We start from the raw sequence: 15,598 nt of genomic DNA on the forward strand, positions 1-15,598 counted from the left end.
ATCTGTTTATGGGTAGCACGCAGTGATATATAAGAATTAACTTCATTAAATTATTCATAAATTAATTAATTCTACAGGACTAAAATATGACCCACGAAAATGTAACTCACTGACAGTTAGCCTAAATACTTCACTGTTTTTCAGAGTTAAAATGTTTTAACAGAAGAAGACACTAAAAGTATATAATTTCATCCCCCCCCCCCTTTTTTTTTAATGGTCCATTTTTATTCTACTGAGTTAATTATGAAAAATGCTTTAAAACTGCAGGAAAATAATGAAATAATCTTAACTCTTGGTAATGTTGCAAACAAAATATATGGGTTATTCAAGTTACATCTGTCTAATTAGTTAGTCACAAATTAACAGCTGTTAGCATAATGAGAAATTATGCCATAAAATAATAAAAGGTAAAGAATGTTTGTATGAATAGTTGGACACATGCTGTTCAGTAACTGATAAAACAACTAATGTTCTCCAAACCTTAATAGTAATGAAGTACACTTTAGCCAAGATTTTTTATTAAGTGGAGTTATTTTACTGTGAAATGAGTCTAGGGCAATCTCAGATGAAAAAACAAACAACATTTATATTGCTGCATGCAGCTGTATTTCATTTCAAATGAGACACAGGAAAACAGTAGACAATGATAGAAAACAAACTTATTACTTCTGTGATAAAATTTATATGTTAATGACATTAATGCACAGCTTAATATGCAATGAATTCTTGTATCAAATAGCATATACTGTGACAGATTAAATGCAGTTATATAATGTATTTTCTTATGTATACATAATATTCAATTATGATAGTGCCAACAGCAAACTCTCTTAATATTTCTCCTAGAAATAAGGCAAGTATCTTGTGTTTCAATATTTGTAAATGATGAACTTTTATTGAAACTTTTGCTTCTGCTGTAAAAAGGCAGGTGTTTCACTGAAACTACTGCCACTCCTGCTTTATCTTAAACTGACTAAAAACTGTAAGAACCAAGGGCACATACCACACGACTTGGATACAAAACTGAAAACCTATGACTGTCTTGCTCCCTTTATTATGCACGAAGCTGCTGTTAGGCAATCCTCCCATCTGCCTTTCACCAGCCATATTGACTTTGTAGTTACGGTTGCTCTTGTTTGATTAAAAAAAAAGAATCACAGTCACAGCTATTACACTTGAATTCCATTCATACCCAGTATAACTCTTAACGATATTCCAGAGCTTTTTTATACAGCTACTCATTATAAATTGAACAAAGACCAACTACAAACTAACTCTGTTAAATTGATCTACATTCTGAAACAATTTACTGACAATGGCTGAAACTGATTTTTGTACTAATATTTTCTCTACAGCAATCAAATTTTTGAAAAGAAACATCTATAGAAAGCTAAAAAGATTCTTAAAATGGCACAGTATAATTACATTTCCCATAACTATTACACTGTTCTTACTATTAGCAGCATGTACTTATACACTGAAGCATGAATTAGACAAAAAAGCACTTACATTTTAATTATTAGAAATTTTAATAAAAGTATACAGTCTTTTCCAGCAGATGTGTAGTGAAAATAGATCTTAATGAAATTAGAAAATTCCTAGTACAATGAATGAGCTACACTTTCAATATGGTAGGTGAAATTTAGGTTTAAGTCTCGAGAGGAAAACTAATTCTTCCCAGATACTGAATAGTGACAGGACATCACATTCCTTAAAATAAGAAGGTAAAGATGTTCACTTCTCTGTATCACAGAAAAAAAAACCAGTGATGAGAAGTAAACAAATTAATACCTGTATCTCAGCCATTACCTAGGCACCAGTATCTTACACAGTGCTGTATGATCCTCATGTTCCATGGAAACCTAAAAATCTGAAAGTTTCCACTACCAAAAATGGAAGAAATTCTGCATTTACTGAGACATGCTGAATGATTTTTTAATAATAACTTTGTTATAAACATCAGCATTTTGAATTCGATGTCAAGAGAAAAGGTTAAATTTTGAGTATATATTCTGTCATTAGCAGTAGAAGGTATGTATCCAGGCAACATAAAAAATATCTTAAAAAAAAAAACTGCACTGGTGCACTATCAAATTGCATTGCAAAATGAATGGATTATGATGCATTGCAAATGTAATTTAGTCTATGTTAGCTGAAAAGAAAGGGATCGAGTTTTAGGTGCCTTTAACAAAAACATCTTATCTAATGCTGGGAATTAACTTCTGGATACATACCTGTCTACAACAGTGAACTATTTAAATGTCCTTCGTAAACAAATTTTGTGCAAATTGTCAAATATATATCAATATTAACCTATGGAGTAAGTATTTGTGCTTCGTGTTTAGGAGAGAGGAAAAACTTAAACATAAAACTCAAACTGCTCTTCCATTCTACATGTACCAACAGTAAAATCAATGTACACCTACATAATCTGCAGGGACAAAATTGGTAAAACAATTTTGTCACCACTGATAAAGTACTCTTATAATCAGCAGTATGTGGCACCAAATGATTTCACTGAATCCGTATGAAAAATTGTTCAAAAAGTCACACTGCGACCAGATAATCGACAGAATTTTAAATAAATTGTCTGTCACAGACAGTCTGTTTGCAACCACCACTCAGCAATGGTTCCTACGTTGCCACCTCACAACAGAGCCCCGACTAGCACCGCTAGTCGTCATCGTCTTCTCGGGACTCTGGTGAGAGAAGCTCTAGCTAGATAGCGTTGAGAGGTCGGCGTGAGGAAGAGTGGTGGGGGGAGTGGTAATCATCTGCCGGGTCTCGCATGGAATGGTGTTGCCGGTACCTCTCCTCACGACCTAGAGGTGGCCCCAGAGACAGGCCTGAAGGTCCAGCAATGGCCGCACTTCTGGCCATCGACGGCCCGTACTGCACGTGTGGCACAAAAGTAGGGTCGGGTCGACGTACCGGACGACGGTGAGTATGATCGCGCAGTTCGTGTCCCACACGTGGATGGTTGTGATGGGATTGTTCGTGGTGCACTACACGTTCGAGATGTCCGGGATGGAAATGTGTACGATCGCGGTGTGGGTCTTCCAGACGGACACTCTGCAGCGGTATTTCGAGGAGGTCGTGGAGGTTGTGTTCGTGGTGGGAATGGGTGTGGTGGTATGCTGCTGCCAATGGAAGTGGTGCTATTCCATCATCGTACTCATCGTACTCGTCGTACTCGGAACGGTCGCGCTCCAACCTCGATCGGCCGTGTTGGTGCTGGTGGTACACTACTGCTCCTGCACACGTGAAAAGAAAATCAAGTCATTAAACAATATTATGAAATAATTCAGCTTAAGGACAGAATGAAATACTTTAAAATTGTTCTATTGTGAGTAAACGGAATAAATATATTTGAGTTATATATACACATAATGTAGGTAATCACCCAGGTGTTAAATATTTGTTCTGGCATTATGAACATAGTATTTATTGACAGCTCAATAATATTCAGATACTAATTTGGGACCCAAATACTAAAGAACACTTTTTCCATGAAAGACAGCATCTTGAGACCTGCAACTGTTGATCAATATAAACAGAACAGTTTTCTGCATCAGTCACTTATTTATTTGGTCACTATGTGTTTCGACAATTCGCACCGTCATCCTCAGGTGGAGAATTGTTTACTTACATAATTGGTGTTAGTGAAGAGCACAGACACCTTTCCTCAGCAGCAGACCGAGTGTAATGTATGTTATGTTGAGTCTTTTGTTGACGATAAAAACTGTTTCGTAGGAAAGGCACTACCAAAGTTAAAAGCAAGACTTTGTAAGAGTAAATTGTACTTACACAGGAAGCAGAGATGTAAAAAGTCAGTGTACTGCTACAAGTTGCAATATTTTTACAAGTAGCAGCATACAGACTTTTTTACAACTCTATTTCCCATGTAAGTATAAATTATTCTCAAAAATTCACGTTTCTTAACTTTAAAAGTGCCCCTTTTCTATAAAGAAATAAAAAAAATTATTTGTGGAGTTTTTATCATCAGCAAAAAATGCAACATAATCCTGGTCTGCTGGTGTGGAAAAGCATCTGTACTCTTTACTACCATCAGCTATGTAAACAAACAATCCTGAAACTGATGTTTAGAACCACTGAAATGCTTAGTGGCAAAATATATAAGTGACTGATGCAGAAAACTATTTTATTTATACCACATACAGCTCAATGTAAAGCTTGTCCTCTCTCCCAATACTAAAGAACAGAGACGAGAAATGAAAGATAGAGAGGATAGGTTGATTTCAAGTTAATAAGTTTGGCTCACCCTAATGTGCTTGGTGAAGTATGAAACAGCACAAGAGACTACAAAAGATAAAAATAAAACAATCATACCAGTTTCATTCATATTTGACTTGAGAAGTCTCAGTTTCGGGCACAGATGACTGTAATTGTCATTCTTTGGTAACTGCTCCTCTGATACGTAAACATTGCATTAGAAATGGAAGAGAAGCAACAGCTGTGTAAAATAATTGAGGAAATAACAGCTTTTCTTTCGTTTTTCCCCTAAAGTATTGAGTTTCCTGCTAATTTTAGGAGGTTAGTTAAACATAGTTATTAATAAACTTTCTACTGCTGCTCCTCTTTTCCAAACAGGAGGAAAGTTCTCCTGTAAGGTAGCAGTTATGGATATGGAGAGGGCTAGTTGTTACAGGAAGATTTAGGAAACAACAATCAAGTCCCAAACTTCTTCATGGCTAGTGCAAGTCTTAACAAGTAGTAAGGGATATAGGTTCAAATGGCTCTGAGCACCATGGGACTTAACTGCTGTGGTCATCAGTCCCCTAGAACTTAAAACTACTTAAACCTAACTAACCTAAGGACATCACACACATCCATGCCCGAGGCAGGATTCGAACCTGTGACCGTAGCGGTCACGCAGTTCCAGACTGTAGCGCCTAGAACCGCACGGCCACTCCGGCTGGCAAGGGATATAGGTTTTTTAAAATAGGAACCCCCATTTTTTTATTACATATTCATGTTCTATTTAGCGACAAAGCATCATTCACCAACAGCGGTAACGTAAATCGGCATAATATGCACTATTGGGCAATGGAAAATCCACAATGGCTGCGACAAGTGGAACATCAGGGACCTTGGTGGGTTAATGCATGGTGCAGCATTATGAGAGGAAGGATAATTGGCCCCCATTTTATCGATGGCAATCTAAATGGTGCAGTGTATGCTGATTTCCTATGTAATGTTCAACCGATGTTACTACAAGATGTTTCACTGCATGACAGAAGGGCGATGTACTTCCAACATGATGAATGTCTGGCACATAGCTCACATGCGGTTGAAGTGGTACTGAATAGCATATTTCATGACAGGTGGATTGGTCGTTGAAGCACCATACCATGGACTGCACATTCACTGGATCTGACGTCCCTGGATTTTTTCCCCTGGGAAAGTTGAAGGACATTTGCTATCGTGATCCACTGACAATGCCCGACAACATGTGTCAGCGTATTGTCAATGAATGTGCGAACATTACGGAAGGCGAACTACTCGCTGTTGAGAGGAATGTCGTTAGATGTATTGCCAAATGCATTGAGGCTGACAGACATAATTTTGAGCATTTATTGCATTAATGTGGTATTTACAGGTGTTCTCAGAAATGATAAGTTCACAAAGGTAGGTGTATCACATTGGAACACTCGAAATAAAATGTTCAAACGTACCTACATTCTGTATTTTAATTTAAAAAACCTACCTGTTACCAACTGTTCATCTAAAATCGTCAGCCATATGTTTTTGACTATTACAGCGCCATCTATCACATGTCCACATTTGCTATGAGGGTGCATGACATAATTGAAAACGAATGTAAAACTATAAGAGTAATAAATGAAAAAGAAATTGAGAAACTCAACAAATATTTATGAAGACAGCCTAACAAAATTTTCAGAATACATTTGATGTTAATGGAAGTTATACATATCTGTAGCACAACCATAGACTGCTTTGAAAACAGTTGTCCACAAAACTTAACCTGCGTAAGTAGATCAAATGCTCCCAAAACCAGTTTACAAATGGATTAAGAATTACATGTAAAACTAAAAGAAGACTCTACATAGCATCAAGGGGGACAAATCACATTACAAAATGTATAGTAAAATTATAAGCAAAGTCATCAAAATATAGAAATGTCTGCGCTTTTTAAACAAACATATTCTCTTCCTGGAAAAAGATAAGCCCTACTTCAAGCATAGCAAAAAAGTGACAGAAAAAATGTACAATGTCAGAAAAATGAAATTTTATCTGCGTGGCAGGAAGGTGTATGTAGCAGTTCCACACCGGTCATATTGCAACAGGAACTCGAATCAATCAAACATGGTGAACCACAGGTTTATAATTTGGCTTTTGTGTTATTTACAATCTACAAAAATGATATTTTGCTTGTATTCTAGTTGATGTCCATTTTGTCCTTTGATACAAGGATATGAATAAACAATAGTACCAGTCTCCTTACTGAAAAGACAACTAATTGAATATTTGAGAACATCAACAAATGGTTAGGGACAAACAGATTATCATTAAATTTTGGAGAAGAGCAAGGACATACAGTTCAGTGCATTTCATAGAACTCCACAAGCTATGAAATTCAAGTAGTACAAAGTGTTAAACTTTTTAGGGCTATATAGATCATGCCCTATATGTAAACCCCACACCTTAGAATTAATTAAATGTCTTAGTTCAGTTAAATTTGCAATAGGCATGATTAGTGCTATAGGTAATTTTAAAAAAATGAGGGAACTATTTTGGTCTGCATGGTTATGTTCAATAAATGAGTTACAGAATCATGTTTTAAGAAACTTCAACTTACATGGATAATATTTTCTGAATTCAGAAGTGGATTGTAATAATTATATCTGGCGTTGGTTCCAGAAAGTTCTACAAACACCTTTTCCTCTTCTTACTATCAATAATTCTCTTAAAAATAGTGAAAAGCATACAAGGTCTAAAAATGATGTCTACAATGACTTCAGTGGTAATACAGACAGGAACTAGATATATGGGGACATGTAATCAACATCACAGCCACTTTCAAGTGTCTTGTGGGTAATGTGATGGAGTTTAAGACTGAACAAAAGGACCTCCTTTTGGGCAACTCCTACTTCATAGAAGAGTTACTTCACAGAAACTCTTAAAATTGATATTTTATAATTAACATTATAACTGTAATATGTAATATTTAATAATGTGAGATCATTTCAATGTATTGCATTTAAATAAAATGTATATCTTTGAAATCTTTCTATATCACAGGGACCTTGCTCCACTAGATCCATGGAATACAACTAACATAATGTAATGTTAATGTATAAACTGCCTCTTATCACATCCACTAGGTTTTCCTCTGTCACGGGATCTGCAAAACACGACGGATAAATGAATCAATAAATGAATTACCATCATACTGCAGCACAGAAGTAGATATAAATCATGTGGGTTGTGGTGTTTGCTTGCGATAATCTTTAATAATGGTTTTTTTTTTTTTTTTTTTTTTTTTTGGTTTTTTTTTTTTTTTTTTTTTTTTTTTTTTTTTCCTCCACAAGTTTTTACAAATAAAATCATTATTTGTGCATTTTGCTTATATAACAGTACACATGATTACTTAAATGATATTAAAGTGAGTCTTTCATTTATCAGTGTGTCATTATATATCAAAGAAGAGAGACAAGAAAGAGTCACCTCACACACAGAAAAGTCTGTAAAGAATGAATGAAATATTTTAACTGTTATCTTTGAAATCCTCATTAGTTCTTCTAAGGCACGCACAGTAATTTTTGTAACTTATGAACGAGGAACTGTTATACATGAAACCTCTACATATCTAATGTTCTACTGATTACATAAGTAGTTAATACACATGAGAGAGAAATGGTCAGCCAACACATTTATTGCAACTGCCTTTTGCAAGAGTGTTGAATGGGGTGTCCTTAATAGGATTAGGTAATACTCAGATGTACATGGGGTATTTAGGGGTATTTATTGTTTAAATGAGGTACTGTAGTCTGGCTTGGAGGCTGGAGTTCATGACAAGATCAAAAAGTTCAACAGAATGGGTGAGAATTATAAAAGGAATGCCAAGCTCACTGTAATTCCCTTTTCTGGAACTGAACTTAAAAATTAATATAACTTTGAACAAGAATATATTCATCCTGGCAAAAGATGGGGCAGTGCCATGTGATTAAGTGGAAATAACTCTGTGTTGAGTTAGAGCTGGCATCTCAAGTATCAGATACAATATAGTGATCTAACTTCAAAGCAATTAATTCAACGTTACAGATATCTCACATAAAAACCACTTTGACAATATTCTTCTTTGCAACAACTTTTATGTGCAAGTTGTTGAGCTGACTGTGGATTAATTATTGAATTTATCTGCCTTTGCTATATTTTAAACAGTGTGGGTTTTCTGAAAGCCCAATTATTTAGCTCCAGCCTCTTAGATTGTACACACTAACTTGAATAGCTATTTGGTTGCCACTTCCGTCAATAATTTTAGAAATTCCAAAGAAATGTTATATATGCCTTCTGCTTCATTTGATTACAAGTTTTTGAAAACACTTCAAAATCTGAAGCTTCCTGGCAGATTAAAACTGTGTGCCCAACCGAGACTCGAACTCGGGACCTTTGCCTTTCGCGGGCAAGTGCTCTACCATCTGAGCTACCGAAGCACGACTCACGCCCGGTACTCACAGCTTTACTTCTGCCAGTATCTCGTCTCCCACCTTCCAAACTTTACAGAAGCTCACCCGCGAACCTTGCAGAACTAGCACTCCTGAAAGGAGGAGTGCTTTCAGGAGTGCTAGTTCTGCAAGGTTCGCGGGAGAGCTTCTGTAAAGTTTGGAAGGCATGAGACGAGATACTGGCAGAAGTAAAGCTGTGAGTACCGGGCGTGAGTCGTGCTTCAGTAGCTCAGATGGTAGAGCACTTGCCCACGAAAGGCAAAGGTCCCGACTTCGAGTCTCGGTCGGGCACACAGTTTTAATCTGCCAGGAAATTTCATATCAGCGCACACTCCGCTGCAGAGTGAAAATCTCATTCTGGAAACATCCCCCAGGCTGTGGCTAGGCCATGTCTCTGCAGTATCCTTTCTTTCAGGAGTGCTAGTTCTGCAAGGTTCGCGGGAGAGCTTCTGTAAGGTTTGGAAGGTGGGAGACGAGATACTGGCAGAAGTAAAGCTGTGAGTACCAGGCGCGAGTCGTGCTTCGGTAGCTCAGATAGTAGAGCACTTGCCCGCGAAAGGCAAAGGTCCCGAGTTCGAGTCTCGGTTGGGCACACAGTTTTAATCTGTCAGGAAGTTTCATATCAGCGCACACTCCGCTGCAGAGTGAAAATCTCATTCTGGACTTCAAACTCTGATTCAAATACAGGGACTCCGTACCAACTCCAATTTCTGTTTTAGCACACCATCAGATAGTTGTTTTCTCTCATAGAGACTTTCAATGTACTCCTTCCACCTATCTGCTCTAGTATCTGTGAGCACTCTTAATGTTGATGAGCTGCTTTTAATTTCAGTGAAAGTTATCTAAAGTTTTTTATATGCTGAATCTGTCTTCCTGATGACTGTTTCCTTTCTGATTTCTTCACCTTTTTCCTGTAGCTATTTTGCTTTTGCTTCCTCACACTTTTTATTAATTTCATTCCCAAGTGATTTATATTGCTGTATATCTACCTTTTCCTGAAAATTTTTGTCTTCTTTTTTGTCACTCAATTGAATTATTCTTCTCTTATCAGAACCCAAGATTTCTTTGCCTTTGCCTTTCCTGCACTGGTGTAAATAATGGTCCCAAGGATCCTGCAGTGCAGGCAGATCCCCATACTAAGAGAGCCTCTTATTTTGGGTGAGGGAGGGGGGGGGGGGGGGGGGGCTCAACTGTCTTCAGTGGTTTATTTAAAAATGTATTCTTATATTCAGTTTAGCCATGGAAACTCATTAAGGAGAAATGGAGTGTGCTAGTAAACACTTCATACCTTTCCTTGTTTAATGTTAACATGTAAGTAATAGTGTGTGTGAGCCAGCATTGCACACAGTGCACAGACTCTACCAATGCAATTTTTCCACTCAAGCAGTGGCCTGTACACCAGCTAGCAGTTTGGAATGCGCTACCTCCTTCAGTGTGCATTTTCTTCAATTGTTATTGAGAACAATAGGCTCTCCTACAAATAATGGTGGTGGTGGTTGTTGGGATGTTTAAGGGGGACTAAACAGCGAAGGTCATCAGTCCCCCTACAAATAATGACTTGCAAATTTATTTATTTATTTATTGCATGTTTGTAATGCATGCAGTGTTACAGTGCAAGTGATCTGCTAATAGAAAGTGAGTCTAACAGTGCAATGGTGTGTGTTACAGTGCAAGTTAACAGCTAACGGAAAGTGACTCTGACAGTACAATGGTGTATCAGTTATCTGTATAATGCAATTTATTCCCTCTTCATCTAAGTTGTGCAAGCATCAGTGTAAAATGTTTTGCTGGGCTGCTCTTAAATGTTTGCATTAAGTTGAAACCACAATGTCTAAAAACAAGTTATATTCATGTGGTGCTCAAAAGAGAGAATTAAAAACCTGCTAGGATGAAGAAGTTAGAAAGACAATGGAGATAGATACAATCTTCCAGTGATCAGCAACATGCCCAGAATGGATATATATTAAAATTAGTAATGAAAGTGAAAATGGAGAAAAGTTTGACAATTTAAAAGTTGAAAGTGTTAGTTAATAAAACGGCAAAAAATAATGGGGGATGATTCTAACAGTCTGGAAGTTCATAAAAGACATGGTACAAGCTGTGGAAATGAATTGGATGTAAATTCTAGTGAAGCGCAGTTTGAAAATGGACCAAGAGCAACAGATGCAGATTTGCCGCCAACAGACTGTAATTCTCAATTTCAAGACAATCGGCAAAATGCACCTTTCAGCACTGTTAGAGGATTATTGCAAGGTAAACTAAATGAAGAAACTAAACTAAAAGCTATAAATAGCAGCCCATGTCAACCTTGGGCACCTTTCCCTAGACACACTATGACCAAAACATTGTTTAACTGAAATTATTATTATAACTACACAAAAACAGATCAGAAAACTGAATGGCTTTGGCTGTGCCACTCCCCTACTTTAACCTCGTGGTGATCACTGATGCCAATGACTCTGGAATGAATAGTGCTCTACCTTCTGAGTCAGTGAGTCATGGAACTGGCATGTTTCTTGTTGTTGTTTTGAATCCTTTGCTATGTCTTGTGTGATTGTACATTAATAAAGTGCATTTGACAGTAAAAGATTGGTTATTTACATCAGTGGATTTCATCAGCATCAATAGAAAACAGACACTTGTAACCTTGAGTTCTGTGAATGTGCTTCAATTTGTGCATTACTTATTACTGGTTTCGTGCCAGCTCAAACAGTGACTCAACATTCTCGACAGTTTAGGATGTCACTATCACAGAACTGGCTGTCAACTGTGAAGTGCAATGTTTTTCCATGGGTGCTACAAATACAATGAGAATGCCCATTTCTCCAATGTTTACTCTTCCAGAACAGACAACTCTCACCTCCTTTGTCATGCCACACTGGATGCTACATACACCTGCCTGCTACTGGATTCTATTTTGCCAGGAAGTTGCTTCACCATAAGATTCTGGTTTCCCGTCTCTGTAGTTACTATCTCACTCCACTACAGACCATTCAGCTGTACAGTTTCAGGGTCCACATGCACAGTTCTCCTCTCCACAGTATGGTCCACAGTTATATGTGTCACACACCTTCAATGCCTACTTTCTCGCTGATTGCACTCTGCTGTTTAATGTGCCCACTTCTGCACCAGCCAATGGAACACTCCAGTCAACAATGCCAGGATACTCCTACATCTATCTGACCTACTGTACCACGCAGGCAATGAACCAGCCACATTTCTGTCCCACTACTCGGCACTCAATCGTTATTTCATGCCTGCCTCTGGGAATCCATCCGCATCCGTTGTCGATACTTCTGTGGCTTCGGTGTCACGTTTTGCTCACGGTCATGTTCTGCTCCCTCCTATGCAGACCACGGACAAAGATCTCTGGAAACCCAAGTCGGCACTGGTGCTTTCGTTTCACCCATCTTGCTTTACGATTCTTCTACACCGGCCATGCTGTGTTCATTGTGTGGCCACGCAGGCACCTTCTTCACACGAACTGTTAGTGCCGGGCATCATATAGCACCAACACAGGTCCCAGACTTTCATCAGAACATTGCGCTCGTCACCAAACACTTGCGCTGTCCGTGCCCTACCAACTCTGCCACAAGCTATCCCTCCAGGTCATTTTCTAAAGCAACTGCCAATACAAATGGATAATCTCATGATATGGTTACCTCAGTGGACAACTTGTCGGGCATACACGTTATCGTAGACAACGGCATTAGTTTTGTTTGTTTGGTGAACCATCTGCAAGACTACCCTGATCTTATTAAGTGATTTTTGCAAAACCCACCCGAGCATAACAAACACACTTCTGTATGTGCACTCCTCATTGAGCGTCTTTCACGTATGCCAGCAGACAAGAGTTTACGTGACAGAACCCCAACCCAGCTGTCAGGTCATAACAGAGTTCATGCCAGAGTTAGGGCTCAGGGCATTCTGATTAGTTAAACTGCCACAGGAACAACACCTACAATTGCTTCCTCACACCTCATCACGACATAAGGATAAACAATGGTTGGCTGGCCAAGCACACGCCGTTATTCAGCACTGCTGCCAACTTCCTCGGTGTAGTGCAGCATCTGCTACTGAGGTCGGTATGCCACTGCACATACTTCCTCTGTCAGCTGGCAGATGTTGGGTACGGGCACAGCTTGGGCAATGCAATGAACCGTACTCACCTAGTGGCTAGCAATGAGACCGTCAGCTGCTTCTCGTCGAACTTCCCTGACTACCACAGAGCTAGCGGGTGCCCTTCTTCTGCTCCCCACTCACACCATCGCAGAGGGTGTAGTGGTTCTAGCTGACTCACTTGCAGCACACTATCCAGTATATCCTCTATGCTAGTTCCACAAGGCTTTCAGGGACACTGCCAACAACTGCCAAGTACCCTGTACATTTCCAAATGCTTCATGTGGACTACAGAAGGTGCTACGGCTCACGAGGATGACGAAAAGCACCTACAGAAATTGCATTCTGTTCTATCCTCTATTCCATGACAGTGTCTGTATGCCTTGGATTTATGCTCATGTTGTCATTTCCTTGTTGACACTGGAGCTGACATTAGTGTCGTTCCATTCTCATGGCCCCGCGAGGTAGCCATGCGGTCTGTGGCGCCTTGCCACAGTTCGAGCGACTCCCCCGTCAGAGGTTCGAGTCCTCTCTAGGGTGTGGGTGTGTGTTGTCCTTAGCATAAGTTAGTTTAATTAGTGCTTAAGCCCAGGGACCGATGACCTCAGTAGTTTGGTCCCATAGAACCTTACCACCAATTTCCACTCTCATCCACTATGGCGGACAGGATACCAACCAAACTTTTCCTTCAAACGGAAAATAAATTGGAACTTTGCATCGATAGTATGGACATTTTAGATATTAATCTCATCCCTGGTGAACCATTCATGTGACCAACATCAAAGACCCAGTACTTGGAACTTGGGCTTGTTAACTGACCTTCTGTCATCTGCTTTATTGCACCATACTTCGGGTACACATACTGCGTGTTCAGCCACTACATCAGCTCCCTCTCCCCCTCATCCCCACAACAATACTGACACAGCTTTCACCGAGTGTTCTTTTCTGGCAAATTGCCTCGCCGCTTCTGTCACTTGGCTCAGCTGTCGACGACCTTCGTGCTCAGATTACAGAACTGAACTGCACCGTGTTGACAGCTACACAGACCCTCACTGATGTGAAACACCTCATATGCCACCTGTCTAAGCTGCCATATTGCAACACTAGTGACGCACCTCATGTGGCTCTGGCACGCCCGCTTTCACCAGCAGAGATGGCATCTCAGGTTAGCGACTCTTGTGTGCTATCATCTCCTGTTCGAGATGTCCTCTTGTCATCTTTGTTAGTTCAAATTAATGCTATTACAAATGTAATGACACATAAAAATGTCACAAAAGAACCCCTCCCCCCCTCCGCCCCCTTGAAGTGCATCATGAAGCACGCCCCACCTCCCTCCACACAAACTGCGCCTCGTTAAGACTGCTGTCGATGAACTCCTGCACGAATGCATTGTTCAGCCAAGTACTTGGTTTACTCCATAGACTTAGTGCCCAAGAAGGATGGCACAGTGCACCTCTGCAGTGACTATCGTTGTCTCAATGTGTGTACTGTAATAGACTATGACCATATCACCCACATTGAAAACTTCGCCCAAATACTTAGTGGAGCACACATTTTCAGTGTTTTAGACTGCAGCTAGGCATATTTACAAATACCTATGGAACAGAGTGAAATAGCAAAAACAGCCTTGATCATCCCCTTTGGCCTTCACAAATTTTGTTACATGCCCTTATGGTCTCAAAAACATAGCACAAACTTGCCAACATTTCGTAGACTTACTTATCTTTAACAGCTCTTACTGCTAAGCATACTACTGACGGCCTTGGGAGAGCCAGTCCTGACAAAACTCTACCATCTGGTGAGCAAGATGTATGAGACAGGCGAAATACCCTCAGACTTCAAGAAGAATATAATAATTCCAATCCCAAAGAAAGCAGGTGTTGACAGATGTGAAAATTACCGAACTATCAGTTTAATAAGTCACAGCTGCAAAATACTAATGCGAATTCTTTACAGACGAAAGGAAAAACTGGTAGAAGCCAACCTCAGGGAAGATCAGTTTGGATTCCGTGGAAATATTGGAACATGTGAGGCAATACTGACCTTACGACTTATCTTAGAAGAAAGGTTAAGGAAAGGCAAACCTACATTTCTAGCATTTGTAGACTTAGAGAAAACTTTTGACAATGTTGATTGGAATACTTTCTTTCAAATTCTAAAGGTGGCAGGGGTAAAATACAGGGAGCAAAAGGCTATTTACAATTTGTACAGAAACCAGATGGCAGTTATAAGAGTCGAGGGGCATGAAAGGGAAGCAGTGGTTGGGAAAGGAGTGAGACAGGGTTGTAGCCTCTCCCCAATGCTATTCAATCTGTATATTGAGCAAGCAGTAAAGGAAACAAAAGAAAAATTTGGAGTAGGTATTAATATTCATGGAGAAAAAGTAAAAACTTTGAGGTTCGCCGATGACATTGTAATTCTGTCAGAGACAGCAAAGGACATGGAAGAGCAGTTGAATGGAATGGACAGTGTCTTGAAAGGAGGATATAAGATGAACATCAACAAAAGCAAAACGAGGATAAGGGAATGTAGTCGAATTAAATTGGGTGATGCTGAGGGAATTAGATTAGGAAATGAGACACTTAAAGTAGTAAAGGAGTTTTGCTATTTGGGGAGCAAAATAACTGATGATGGTCGAAGTAGAGAGGATACAAGATGTAGACTGGCAATGGCAAGGAAAGCGTTTCTGAAGAAGAGAAATTTGTTAACATCGAGTATAGATTTAAGTGTCAGGAAGTCGTTTATGAAAGTATTTGTATGGAGTGTAG

The 15,598-nt window shown here is 39.2% G+C and overlaps 1 protein-coding gene across 13 annotated transcripts in view; it reads right to left on the bottom strand.

Moving 5' to 3' along the window:
* Nucleotides 1–601: 601 nt before the first annotated feature.
* LOC124615292 (voltage-dependent L-type calcium channel subunit beta-1) overlaps nucleotides 602–15,598 on the bottom strand; it is a 720,562-nt gene continuing 705,565 nt past the window's right edge. For 5 of the 13 annotated variants that reach the window (XM_047143075.1, XM_047143069.1, XM_047143071.1 and 2 more), the window contains one exon: nucleotides 603–3,254. In XM_047143075.1, the coding sequence (XP_046999031.1) occupies nucleotides 2,719–3,254 (536 nt within the window). In that variant the 3' untranslated portion in view covers nucleotides 603–2,718. Of the gene's footprint in view, nucleotides 3,255–15,598 lie in introns of all 13 variants that reach the window. The other 8 variants (XR_006979774.1, XR_006979770.1, XR_006979773.1 and 5 more) reach the window with 6 other exon arrangements.

This window comes from Schistocerca americana, chromosome 5 (assembly GCF_021461395.2).
Source record: "Schistocerca americana isolate TAMUIC-IGC-003095 chromosome 5, iqSchAmer2.1, whole genome shotgun sequence".
Lineage (NCBI taxonomy): Eukaryota > Metazoa > Arthropoda > Insecta > Orthoptera > Acrididae > Schistocerca > Schistocerca americana.